The 14359-nt window shown below is 36.3% G+C and overlaps 1 protein-coding gene and 4 non-coding genes across 5 annotated transcripts in view; all 5 read right to left on the reverse strand.

Moving 5' to 3' along the window:
* Positions 1–3100: 3100 nt before the first annotated feature.
* LOC124405027 lies at positions 3101–3219 on the reverse strand. The gene has a single exon (XR_006929051.1). It is a non-coding gene; the product is annotated as a 5S ribosomal RNA (ribosomal RNA).
* An 87-nt stretch (positions 3220–3306) lies between these two features.
* Positions 3307–3425, reverse strand: LOC124405028. The gene has a single exon (XR_006929052.1). It is a non-coding gene; the product is annotated as a 5S ribosomal RNA (ribosomal RNA).
* Positions 3426–3509: 84 nt separating this feature from the next.
* Positions 3510–3628, reverse strand: LOC124405029. Its single transcript, XR_006929053.1, has one exon. It is a non-coding gene; the product is annotated as a 5S ribosomal RNA (ribosomal RNA).
* An 87-nt stretch (positions 3629–3715) lies between these two features.
* LOC124405030 lies at positions 3716–3834 on the reverse strand. The gene has a single exon (XR_006929054.1). It is a non-coding gene; the product is annotated as a 5S ribosomal RNA (ribosomal RNA).
* Positions 3835–13343: 9509 nt separating this feature from the next.
* LOC124404741 overlaps positions 13344–14359 on the reverse strand; it is a 29043-nt gene continuing 28027 nt past the window's right edge. The window contains exon 13 of the mRNA XM_046879075.1: positions 13344–13486. Coding sequence (XP_046735031.1) covers positions 13477–13486 — 10 coding nt within the window. The 3' untranslated portion in view covers positions 13344–13476. The remainder of the gene's footprint in view (positions 13487–14359) is intronic.

Consider the following 14359-nt stretch of genomic DNA (forward strand, 5'->3'; position numbering starts at 1 on the left):
GGATTTCTAAATCCTTCGATTTGTCAACACACTTTGCGAAAGATTCCCAGTCTGTCGCGGCAAAGTTATATGAACGATTTTCGGTTTTTCTTTCTAAAACAAACGGAAGTGACGTATGAAATGAAAAGGACATTAGGATCGCATTGTGGTCACTGTCGTACGGTAGCGACTCAAGCCTGTAATCTTCTGTTATTCCATGAGCCGTTAATCTGTTGTCCGCTAAGCATATGTCAATAAATGAACTCCCTCGCGGATATGAAGGCAACAGTGAGCCAAATAGCTGCAGTCTTAGATTAATTTCGTTATCATGAATCCATTTATGCAACAATACGCCTCTGGGATTATTGGTTGCGTTCTGCCACGAGGTGTGTTTTGCATTGAGATCTCCAGCCAAAATATACAGGTTCGAGGGATCAGATAAATCCAACTCTTCAAAGAGCTTACCGATCTCAGGAATAAATTCTTTTTTATGACCACCCGGTGCATAAGCAGCAATTATGAATAAGTTGAGAGAGTTGTTAACTTTCAATTTGACGACCGAAGCTTCTAAGACTTTTGCCCCTGACAAACATACTGGCGTAATCTGCACAAATTCAAATGGGTTCTTTATCAGCATTGCAGTTCCACCGCCCTGCTTTGAATTCGGTCTATCGTTTCTGATCATTGTATAATTTTCAATAGCAATTTTGAATCGACTGTTAAGCTTTGTTTCGCTTAGAAGGACAAAGTCTGGTTTGTACTTGGCTACTAATTCGGATAGGTTAATCCTGCGTTGAATGGTGATAATAGAGTTTACATTAATCGCAATGATATTAAGTTTCTCGACCCTGAGCTTATTTTCTGCCATTATGTGTCATCGGCTGAAAAGAAATTATCGAGTTGGGAGTATAAGTTCTGGATACTGAGCGAATTCTGAGCAACGGCTTCTTGAATTTTCAGTAACTGGTTACTAAGAAACTCAAAGAAATTTTTACTAACGTCGCTACCTTCAGAGTTTTGCGCGAAGGGCTTTTCGGACGTCGCGATTGAGTCGACTCTCTGATTCGATTTGTGGTCTGGTCGCTGCTCTTTATTTGTTGTACCTGCTACGATTGCACTATAAGTGGTCTTGGGCTCTACTGCTTTGCTGATTTTTTGTAAATTGACCTGTTTATTTTGGTTGGCTTCTTCAATTTTTTTTCTAATCATGTTATCGTACTCTACTAATTTTGGGCAACCCCTGTAAGATGCCGGATGGCCGTACTCTTTGCAATTTACACAGTAAATAGTTGACTTATCAGATGGCGTGTCTGCAGCCTGGGGTTTGATACTGCATTTCCCGGGTTCGTGAGAAGTAGCGCATTTAACGCATCGAAAGTCTAGGTTGCAATTGTTGGCTACGTGGCCGATTCTTTGACAACGCTTACATTGTATTCTGTTCGCTTTTTTCAACGCTTCCCAAGTTACTGCTTGGTACAGAACTTTTTTTACGCTAGATAATTTCAACACATTACTATTTGCCGATATTTTCACTAGGAATATAGGTAAGACTCTGTTATTTTTTTTCGAGTTCACTGTCGAAAAACTTGTGACCTGTAAAAATTCTAAGCCCTCTACATTTTGAGCTTGTAAATCTTCGAGAATGTTCTGAGGGTCAAAGTCGCCTTCTATACCCTTCAGTAAGACTGTTTTAAGTTTTTCGTCGCTGGGCGTGAAAGTGAAGAAGTTAATTTTTCTTTCTTTCAGACGTTCGCAAGTCTGTTTGTAATCCTGCTTGTTACTGACAACGATTAAATGTTTGTTATTTCTGATTCTTTTTATGTGAAAATTTTTTGTGTTCATTGAAATTGCCATGAAATTTAAGATGACTTTAGCTGATTGACCTACTGTTATTATCGGTGGGGGTTTCGTTTGTTTTTTTAGATATTGAGTGGGCAACGCGATACCGGATGGGTGGAGTGACGATTGTTCTCGTCGATGCTGCGAAAGTCTTGTCGCATCTTGGAGATGGTCGTCGGAGAGAACACAGGAAGCGTCCGAGTTGGAGTTGTTATGGGTCGCAGTTGACGATAAGCCGCTGGTCGACGGAGGGTATTGTTGATCATCACGATGTAATCCGCTCATCTCTGGGGTATTGTTCTGGTTCGGGTTGGCGTCAACATCGTTTGCTGATTTCAATTCAGCAACGGTAAAATTTGTCCTCATTTTGAGGGACTCAATTTCGGATGCTAGCTCATGGTTCGCTTTTTTTAATTCTTCAATTTCATTCAGAGCCACGGTTAATTTCAATTCCAGCTCAGAGGCTTGATGGGCTGCCGGCCTGACTCGGTTTGCAGCGGCTGTGTCTAGCATCCGAATATCTTCTGGTGTTCCGGCCTTCCGGTTGTCGGTGTTTGTTTTCGGAGATTCGTTGATATTTTTTAAGATTTCGCGGGCTTCTGATGGTTCGGAATTGTCTGCGATTTCAGGCTTCATCTTTTTTCTTACTACTAAGTTGGGTTTAGGCATGCATTTCGCACTCTTGCCACGTCTTGCTAATGATGAAGTCATCGTCGAGACCACCTGTGACTTTCCGGACGCGCCAGTATTTTTGGTCGAACTGCTGGGCAAACCCTTATCGTGGATGGGCTTCGATATTGCCTCATCGTCGTTGTTTGTATCGGCAAGAATTATTGAGTCATTAGATGAATCCTCAGCTTTCCTTTTCCCTTGAGGCCTGATTATAGGTCCTGAGTGATTACTTGGCGGCGGTGGGGTTTTCATACTTTTTAAGTCGAGGTAAATTTCGGTTTAGCGGCAGGGGGTGAGCCCCCCCCCCCCCCTTGCCAACAACGTTATCAGCTTCACTTGCACGGATGCGTTGCACTTCACTCGATACGGAATAAACCAGATCGACTGGAATCGTACACTCCTTGCGCTACGATTTCACCACAAGGCAAGTACTTCGAGCAATAACATCAACATTACCTAATCATCCGAGAGCTCGGAGCAGACTGACGAGAACCGGTGCTTTCAACGTGGTATGGCCGTTGCCGAGGGAGATGAATCTCTGCCTTTTCACATTCTTGGAAAAAGTGCCGAATCCTTTTTCCATCCATCTTTGGAATCAAAAAAAAAAAGATGCCAACGGCACGCGGTGTTCCCAAGCGGTCACCCATCCAAGTACTGACCGCGCCCAATGTTGCTTAACTTCGGTGATCGGACGAGAACCGGTGCTTTCAACGTGGTATGGCCGTTGCCGAGGGAGATGAATCTCTGCCTTTTCACATTCTTGGAAAAAGTGCCGAATCCTTTTTCCATCCATCTTTGGAATCAAAAAAAAAAAGATGCCAACGGCACGCGGTGTTCCCAAGCGGTCACCCATCCAAGTACTGACCGCGCCCAATGTTGCTTAACTTCGGTGATCGGACGAGAACCGGTGCTTTCAACGTGGTATGGCCGTTGCCGAGGGAGAAGAATCTCTGCTTTTTCACATCCTTCAATAAAGTGGAAAATCCATTTCCAATCCATCTGTGGAATCAAAAAAAGAATGCCAACGGCACGCGGTGTTCCCAAGCGGTCACCCATCCAAGTACTGACCGCGCCCAATGTTGCTTAACTTCGGTGATCGGACGAGAACCGGTGCTTTCAACGTGGTATGGCCGTTGCCGAGGGAGATGAATCTCTGCTTTTTCACATTCTTGGAAAAAGTGCCGAATCCTTTTTCCATCCATCTTTGGAATCAAAAAAAAAAAGATGCCAACGGCACGCGGTGTTCCCAAGCGGTCACCCATCCAAGTACTGACCGCGCCCAATGTTGCTTAACTTCGGTGATCGGACGAGAACCGGTGCTTTCAACGTGGTATGGCCGTTGCCGAGGGTAAAGAATCTCTGCTTCGTTTTGTTACTAAGAATCGTACACTCTTTTACGTATTTTACTTACGACTTTAGTAATTACCGAACTTTTTCTACATTCAGTCTGGAGATTTTGGTAAACTTGACACGATAATAAACTGGAATGCACGAGCACAAGATGTACACGCACATGTGTAGACTTGACACAATACGTAGGTACATATGAAATACCCTTAACATCCGCTATGCCCACGTACTAATAATGTGCACATTTGATTACTGGATATAACAACAACAACAATAACAACTTATTGCAAGAATTCACTTAAGAAAATAGATTGATTTTCTCTCTCTCGCTGCTCTCTCGACGGAATGTAGCATCGACTTTTTCTGAAGTTCCTCCATCGTGCTACGCGGCTGTTTGGTCAATACAATTAATATGGTAGATGTCAGCACACTTCCAAGACACTTGTTGCTGATATCTCAGTTTGATATAATAGGCTGCCTATTTCGTTGTGGTGTCAATCCTTAATTGGAAGCTACAATTCAGTAAGCTGACAAAGTTAGTTCCCAAACAAATCAGTATATGTGGGGTATTTAGAATACTCCATATTCTTGCACATTGTTTAACAATTTGTGAGATTTTTGGTCAATATTCCGATAAATTTGTCTCAATTAATATTCTTTGTTATGTCAGTAGCTGTGATTTTGAGTTTTATACACGCAGAAGATTTCCAAATTTTTTTAAAATTTCAGGAGGTAAAATTTTCAGGTGGTCTTACTTGCCCCCCCCCCCGCCCCGCCACATCCCCCGCCAGCCCTGGGCTCGCTCCCACACCTTGATTCCCGCCGACCCCATACACTACTAATATGTGATGTGTAGATTTTATCTTTTTTTTCAAATCAATAATGTGGCCAGAGTTGGGTCGGAAATAAAGTAATAGTTTATGTAAAATAGGAATAAAAGTCGATTATTCCCTCGGATGATTACTGCTCTCGCGGAGCCACCCGCGGAAATCATTTTAGACTTTATTTCCGTCTTACATCACGTCCTCTTTCCAAGTTCTTTTACACATATTTTCACTTGCCGCTGAGCGTGGTGTGACGAGAGTATTTTCCTTCCTGAGTATTTTTGTTCAAAGACTGTTTCTATGGTAAATTTTATTTTAAATAGCGATCGTATGTAAATGCAGTTTGTTTTTGTTTATATTCCGCCAAAGTTTAAAGTAGTATTTTTCGAAATTTATTATAACGTGGTTTAACCTACTTTTTTCTTCTTGATAAAGTATTGTGATTTGAAAATGTTGTGGGTTTTCGTTTTCGTAGTTTCCTGTATAACAACATTCCTGATGGTCATGGTGAGATAATTATCCTAGAAATTGATTACTGGTGCAAAAATGTTGAATTAATTCCTATAACCACTGTGATAATTTAGTACAACAGTAAAAAAGAAGAACTGAAAAAATCCGTGAGTTATTTTACCTTCTACTTCGTAATTAGAGATATCGAGTTCGTCCTTATTCTTGGGCTTATAAGCCACTTTTACACGGTTTGACATGGTTACGTCTTTAACCTTGAACTGTCACGGTTATTACTGGCAGATAATACATATCATGCCGATCTTCAAACGTATTTGCTACGTTAAGATCATTTGTCTACACTTGAAAAATCTAAAAACTGATATCCGTTCGTTTCAAATCAAACGTACTTTCCGAAATTTCAGGTGCTTTCCAAAGATGGTGCTGATTTGAGCTTTGTACCAGAGGTTAGTACACTGGCATACAAGAGAAAATGTATCCTTCAGAAAGGACACGGATTCGTGAGAACAGTGATGATATGCGATCAGTTAGTTTATACGTCATATCAACGCGATTTAGTAAAAAACCCAAATGGACATAGTCTTAATTCGCTGCCATCGACAGTTTAGAAGTTACGGATGAAAACGAAAAAATTTCGTTGTTTTCGACGTCCTAAATAATATTTTTTAATTCCTGAACGTGCAATTACTGGAAAAAGGCTCTGTTTTATTGAATTATACCTCGAAGGTTGAGAATTCGAGGAGGATCGAGTGGACAGGGTTTCAAATACTAACACAGTCATTGCGCGGGTTATTTAGTGAACTATAACTTTTTCTCGGGTGTAAAAAACCTCACGGAGTAGAGGGAAAAGTCTGAGCAAGCCAGTTAGTGGAAAAAAGTTTATTGGACAGAAAGCGCATCAGATATGAATACATCAAGATAAGGATCACCTGAGGTCAGTCTTAATTTCTCGATCAATTATCGCTACTTAAAAGAGCTCTCTTACTTTAGTCTAATTAACGTGGGAGGGACGGTCATAATAGTAAGGGAAACAATACTCCGAGGAAACGAGCTTTCGATCAATCCGTATAGTATTGTGGAAAGTGCACCCCACCTAAGCCTGCAACCGGGCCCCAACGTCTCGGAGCCTCAATCATGTTGCAGGATGTGGACACAAGGTCGCATTAGGGGTATACCCCGGAGGTGATCCTGAGATCACCTCTCGCGAACACATCATGTAACTCGTCTACGTGATGCCCCCTGGCTAGCTTGATGAGCTAGTCGAACAATTGGCTAGTAGCTCTAACAGGCAAGCCCTTCTGCTAATGCAGCCTGACACATGGAACACCATAATAGAGAATGGACCCAATATAGAGAGACCTACGAGTGTACGGCAGGTTATGAAACACGCGATAAGACGCGCTCGTCCGCACTCGATCACTGCCGAAACTTATCTGCTCAAATTTGCGCGCTCACGGTTATCGGGCGTCAAGCGGCACCCGCCTACCCCCTGGTGCTTAGCGCTGAAACTAAATTCTAACTACGCGATCTGCGCGAACAGACTCGTCGAAATTGATTTCGAGATGAATAGATTTATTTGCCTCCGAAAAATTGCCGAAAAGGAAGGTTGTAACCTCTCTGGATTTGTTTCGTCGAATTTATACAGATTTAACAAAATACTGGGATAAATTTATTCAGATGCTGTATCGACCTAATTACGCACTAGCCACTGCAAAAGTACAGCATAAAACTCGGAGAAATTTTATTGTATTCGATTCAGCCCAGCACGCTGAAATAACGCATTCAAGGATTACACCGAAAATCGTGATGTATGGGTACGCGTGGTGAATGCTGGACTTTGATACTTCGCTCTTGATTTCCGAGCAATGAGTTTGTTTTAAGGATTTTGGCAATTTCAGAAGTTGTGGCAGATAGAGTTCCATTGAGTCGTTGTTTACTGTCAAAGGCTCTCACAACAAATGCTTGCAATCCCATAAGTAGATTCATTTTGATTGTTTCTAGGCGTGACTAGAATGATAATGAGTTGAAGAATAACACGGAAGTCTATTTATTTTTTCGTTAATTTCTACGCCATATTGTTTGCACTATCGTTTGATCAAATTTTCCAAAACTGTTAATCGGTTCAAAGGGAGACGATCCGCTTTGCACAATTATTCCTCATTACCAAACGTTTGTGGTTCACGTTTTTACGAAGCGGTGATCAAAGGTCGAAAACTGTCTAAGTCTCTAAAAATGTAAAAAAATGTATACCAACCCGACCCTTCTCTCAAGAACATGATTTCTGAGGAACTATAAATAGTGTCTTTGCTGAATTACGAGAATTTATTACGATTATTCCATCGACTCAACTGCACAAACTAACGCGATCGCTTTTGGTATACTCTGTTATGTCAAAATATTAGTCATTTGTCCTTCTATGAGGCAAGTACGAAATTGTTGGTCTTTGAATGATGAAAAATTTCAGATGAGTAAGAGCTTCGATGACGCGCTGCAAAAACTTTCGAACACACTTGCAGCAAAAGAGAATGTTGTAAGTATTTGTGATCCAGTTGATCAGTGTTATCAAATACGAACTTTCAATATTCCGAGTATCAAGGCAGCCTGTTTGGATTTTTTTTTTTGTTTCATTAAACATTCCGCGGACTCAAACGAGTTGATAGAACGGGTTCCTTTTTTGATCGAAGCCTTCATACTCCAGAATTTGTAAGTTTTTCATCGGATGCCACATTTCACCTTCCTAAATAACAGCTTAAGGAGTCCAGGTGCCGAATACAGAGTGCTGAGAAGATACTCTATGACATCGACACCAAAAATGTATCGATACGCGATCGCTATCAGACGCTGATGGTGGAGCTGAAGAATGACCTGGCGAAGACAGAATCTGAGGTGAAATTCGGATTTGCCTGAATTATCAGTCATGCCTTCTTCCCACCACGACCTAAAGTTTTATAACTTGTGACTATTTCAGTATAAAGAACTCTTGGATCAGGCTATCAGCATATCTCAACGGCGAGAAAACCTCAAGAACGATGTTTTACAAGTGCGTGAGTTCCGAGAGTTGTATAGTTATACCGTGTGTCCATGAGGAAAGTGTGCACCTTACGCGCATGCGTCAAGTCCTTCGAATTTTATTGGCCGACAGTTATCACCTGATTGAACGGCTGACGCCGTACCAATCGCGACCGTCAGAAAATGTTCCTAGGAGCCCACCGTTAGCTATACCGTTAGCTGTGGGTTCCTAGGGATATTTTTTGACAGTCGTGATTGGTACGGCGTCGGTTGCTCAATCAGGTGCTAACTGTCGGCTAATGAAATTCGAAGAACTTGACGCACGCGCGTAAGGTGCGGACTTTCCTCATGGACACACGGTATCAAATAAAGCTAGTTTAGAGATTTTCAAAATTTATATACCTACTTGATTTATATCAATATTTCAGCAACAAAAGATGCTCACCAACTTCAATAAGCAGTTGGAAAGTAGAGAAGGTTCAAATATTCGCACCATCAACTATTCTACTAAGGCGTAAAAATGTAAAAAATATTTCAACAAAAAAGTTTGTTTCACTTACCTTATTTTTTTGATAAAATATAACAAATAGATTCCTAAACGAATGCAATGGTCTTCAGTTGTGAACAGATTATTTTGCCCTTTAAAAAAGTTAATAAACTTTTTTAGCAAAATTGGTAATAGCGTTATTGGAATTTAATTTATCGAAAGACGTCATATGGCGATAGAAAAGGTATATAACTTGAAACCAGCCATATTTAATTATGCAAGTATTTTTCTATTCTCTTTTTCACTACGAATCACCTTCATATGATCTAATAAAAACATAACACAGCTTGCACAAGGCTTTCTATACCCGAATACTGGTTTCCATTACAGTATTACTTAAGAGACGAGCAGCAGTTCCAAAGAAGATAAAATTGAAGTTTCCTAGGTTCTTATAGAATGATTGAAACAATAAATGCATCGATAATGTTATATATTCGTTCTCTTTATATAGGAAATATAAATTGCTATACATAACCAAAAATCTGAGGTACACTGTATAAAATGTACCTAATTTATGTGTGTATATAGGTATATGTATATATATATATCATATACTAAAAATGAGCAGGGCAAAATACGGTAATATATTCTTTTTAATAAATTAGATTTTGCACCGCTCAGTTTAAAATTACACATAAAACATTCAATTAAGATTATCAAACATATCCGCGAATTCAATTACGCGAATATTATAACGTTATTGGTACAATTTTTGGATTAGAACACCGTATAAGTATATGATATAGAACTTTTTTTTATAATGTTATTTATACACATCGAAGTTATACCTTAAGTGTATATTCTCAATACGATTAATACATAATATGTGTATTAAATCAGTAAAATTGTTTTACTGCTTTTATGACATTGTTTTTTAAGTTTAAAAAAAAATTATGTATCATAAAATAGTTTCTTACGAAGCGTACACAGGTCAAAATGGGTAGAGCTGAATTAAAATATATGTATAACAGTTGTACCAGACAATGCGTGCAGTGCTCTATATCCAGAAGTCTAACTCGGATAAAAAATGTCCCACATTAAGAACCATAATAAAAATAATGATAATCTGATATCATTCTAAAAATTGATTTGCCAATTAATTAATTAAGTAATCCATCCTCCCAGGTGTACAACAGTATTTATCATCGACGTATGTTTGCTTTATACTTATTTCATACAATTTGCAACCTTTCTTTTTGAACAACGACCAATGATCGATATTACTCAATTTTCCAAGCTCGCAACCGGAGACAAACAATTAAACAAACAAAAACTTGGAAATAGCGGTATGAAAAAAAAATCGTAAATTCAATCGTTGTCAGTCTCATGGAAAGTTCGTGAGAACGAATTGTAATGCGAATATTCCGTTCAGCAATTTTAATGTATATATATATATATATATATATATATATATTCATGTATATATGTATAATTGTGAATTTCGTCCCAATAACCCACGTTTTTTTCTTTACATATTGATCGATTGCTATGTATATGTATATATTAGTATCTCCTACAACATATTATCATTGTTGTTGCTGTTGTTGTTGTTCTTACTATTATTATCATTATTATTATACTTATTGTTTACCTAGAAATTTTTCATGCTATGCCGAAAAAATTTTTAGTAACATTTTTACTGATCTAAAATTCAAGTTACCTCAAACATTGAACAATATCGTCACGTTTATAATACTATTTATACACGTCGAACTTTCTGTAACATGAATTAGTATTTATCAACACACCTAAGTGAGCTATCAACAGCTACGGAGATTACACTCCGTATGGCTTGGCAAATTGTAATTTAAATAAACCGAAAATCAATATTATACAATCAGTGTATTTCAATAGCCCTATTTTCTTCGTTTTCATACAGCTTAGTTAGCAACTAATTATTTTATTCGAATTCAGGTCGATTAGTCGTATTTCTCAAGCCCCACCCTCACGGTAAGAAAATTTTTAACTTGGGTGTAAATTCGTCATCTCAACGTTTTTCTTATATTCAGCAATATCTATGAGTTAGATGCGCAAATTTACACGCAAGTTGGATTTTTTCTTCCGTGATGGAATATTGGATCTCTTTTACTTTCATTTCTTTTTACCACTACTTTTTTATTACTTAAATTTGTAAATTTCCTTTGAAATTCTTTCATTATATTTCAAATACATATGTAATAATCTAAAAAGTGACCGATCTAATAGTTGCATACATTATTTATAGTTCCATGCTGGAATTGTCAATATTTTAATACCTATATGTATAATGAGATTTGTTCTGTCTTCTACACTTTTTACAGAAATATTGCGTGCTACAGTATTTTAAGACACCTTATTTTCATTCCACAACTATCACTACTGTTATTATTATTATTCTTGTTGTCGGTTTTTTGTTATTGTTGTTGTTATTATTATTGTAGATTATTACTATTATCGTCATTATGTATTATGTACAGATAAATCAATTTCAAATATATGTTAACAATATCTATAATAAACTCTTTAAATTGTATCAACGAAATACTGAAAAATCATAGTATTTACAACGGATAGAATTTTTATAAACTTATAACTCTGACAAGTTAATGCCGACTTAAAATTGATCAAATTTTCAATAAACTTTTTCGAGGTACTTTATTGTACCAGTATTATTTTTTTGACGGTTGAGTCGTAAGGTACAGTTTGTATATCTTCCACTAAACTAGCTTTTACATTATTCCAAATATATCTCTTGTACCGTAGTGCAATACACCCAACAAATTCGCAAACTTGAGATACATGTTTAAGGATAAGTACAAGTTATTTCAGTTATCTCGAGAGTTGTTTCGCAAATTTTACGATCCTCGGTAGTCATTATCGGGATCCAACATATCGACGCGGCTAAAGCAGCGCGGCGTTTCAGTTTAATTTTCCTAATTTCAAAGTAGCATTGAAGAGAAAAAAAAAAAAGAAAAAAAATTGGATTCATTCATTTGGAAATCATCGATTCTCTCTTCTGTTACATTGACAGAGATATTGAGCAATTATATCATGTACCGATATCAATTTGAAATTATGATTGACCGTCTAATATCATAATAACCAATTTGTTAAGCGTACGAATTGTCGACGTATATTGCGCTAATGACACGCATATTATTATTATTTTAAGGTACAGTGCACATATTATTCAGATTCAGAGACAGAGTGATGATTAATGTATTTTACAATATTTTCACTCTGAGCTTTCGAGATATTTCATCATCATCATCATGAAGAATCTTTTAATTATTGGGTGACAGGCAAAATATCAGTCTGAAACGAATGTAGCAGATGCTGCAGTATAAATGGAAATTTCATTATGAAACAAATGGTCCAGATTATGGTTGTAAATTATAATTAGTCCTAGCGTGATTTATCTGCAATATTTTTAAATTACCAACTAAAAATTTTATTTCTAAGAATTAATTATTTCCTTTTTATATCCATTATTTTATGTAATTGAATAATTGTTTATTCGATATTATGAAAACTTAAGTAATGTTGCAAAACTCAATTTATGTATTAAGAAATATAACATAAATTTGTAACTAACCATATGCCCATATATTTGTACATGGAACACATTTCACATCAAATTTTCTTAGTGAAATTCTGAAGATAAAAAAAATCTGACAAATTTTTAGCTTCTCAATTTCAAACGTACCCGAATTATAAATTTTTCAAGTTTAACATTTCAGGTGAAATATTTCACATTGAATACAATCTTCACATGCAAATTGTACAAAATAATTTTTTGCAATTCTGATTTATTTAAAAACTTAGCTAGTATTCAGGTTTTACTGAAAATACTCGAAACTTGAAAGAAAATACACAAGTCAAGTACATTTTAAGTTGAACCGGCTTCTCGAAATTTAGAATAAATAAAAATAATTCGAAAATCAATAAAATAATAAACTCGAGGTAGACTTAATTTGATCTTTTCTTCACTAACTTCACGTGGATTGTGTCACAAATTCATGCACACGATATTCATTTCTTTTGATATAGAGATTATCTTGTAATTATTTTGTAACAGTGATTCGAGTTCATCATCAAAAATATTTAGTCGGAAATTGTATTTGTATTCTACAAGATATTCTTTAAATAATATAATTTCAATCTGTAGCTTTGTATGAAGTTACCATATGTAGGTACATATAAAAGGCTCAATAATGTAAATTTCAGTCTACCACCATTGTCAGAGAATAACAACAATATAATAATAATAATAATAATAATAATAATAATAATAATATAATACAACATAATAAATATTAAGATAAAACATTCTGGCAAGATGATTAATTCCAATGTGATATTATATACATATTTTAATTTTACATACGAGATCTACTCGCGATTTTTGTATAACTCGTACATAACAACAATAAAGGTAAGGATATAGAACATGTCGGGAATTGACATCAGTGTATATTACAAGAAAAAAAGAAAGGAAAAAAAAACGGTGAAACAGTTAAGTCGGCATGTTCGGTGAAAAAAAAAAATAATAATAATAATTTTTCGATAGCTTTATACTGCCGACGATTGAAACTATATTACAAATTCTTAAAATTGTTATTTTTAGTGCTGATTTTTCAATACATACAGAAAGCTGCTGCTCAAACTCGCCAGTTAACAGCTCGACGATAACGGGCTTCCACTTCTCGTTTAATTTGCGCAAACTCATCGTAGTTCAACAGATTCTCGATCTCATCGTCGGCGTCGGTGACTTCTTCCGTATCCTCCGATGAATCATCACTCTCCGCGTCATTGGTGACTGTGGAAATTTTTATCATCTAAAGTCTGTCTTTTCAGTTCATCAATTTTATAACACGTTTATTAAAGTGTTTCCCATTTAAAAATCTTTCGAATCATCTACGGACGCATGAAAAAATAATTGCTTTTGGTTTAAAAGGAAGCCTCAAAGGACTGAGCACTGTAGCGCCAATTTTATTCTTTAATATTACTTCTTTTATATTGTAAAAAACAAGAAAAAATAATTAAGAATGGCCCAAAAAGATTATACAAGGATCGCAAAAATTTTTGTATTTCAATTTTTGTAATAATATCTCTTTTGTATATTACAAAAAAAAAATACATTATGGCATTTTTTGCAACCCTTCTATAAAAGTATTTCTGCAATGAGCTTCTGACAATCTTTTTCGGCCGTAATGCATTTTTTGTGAAAAATAAACGATACAATACGTGTTAATTAATGGGGTGCTGATATAAATTATTGATTTTTTTAGAACAATCGTTTAAGCACACCCTAAGATTCGTGCTACAGTACACTCGGATTTTTTGAGGCTTCTTTTTAGACCAGAAGCAAGAATTTTTTTTCATGTGACCGTAGGGAGTTCGAAATTTTTTTTTTAATGTGAAACACCGTAATATTTGCATTGCCACATTAATTAGTGACAAGCCTACAACCATTTTGTTACAGTAAACTGTATTTCTCGGATATATTGTTGATGTAAATATTTTTATTTATAAGAAGCAAATAATTTGTAAAGATTATCACGCAGAGAGAATACTATGGACTGAATTACTTTTTTAATGAAATTAACTATTTATACCGCATGAAAATTTTTGAAAATGATAAACGATTTGCTTGTTATTACATTTAGTAAATTGGTAGTGTTGGAATGTT

Source organism: Diprion similis, chromosome 3, assembly GCF_021155765.1.
Source record: "Diprion similis isolate iyDipSimi1 chromosome 3, iyDipSimi1.1, whole genome shotgun sequence".
In the NCBI taxonomy this organism is placed as follows: Eukaryota; Metazoa; Arthropoda; class Insecta; order Hymenoptera; family Diprionidae; genus Diprion; species Diprion similis.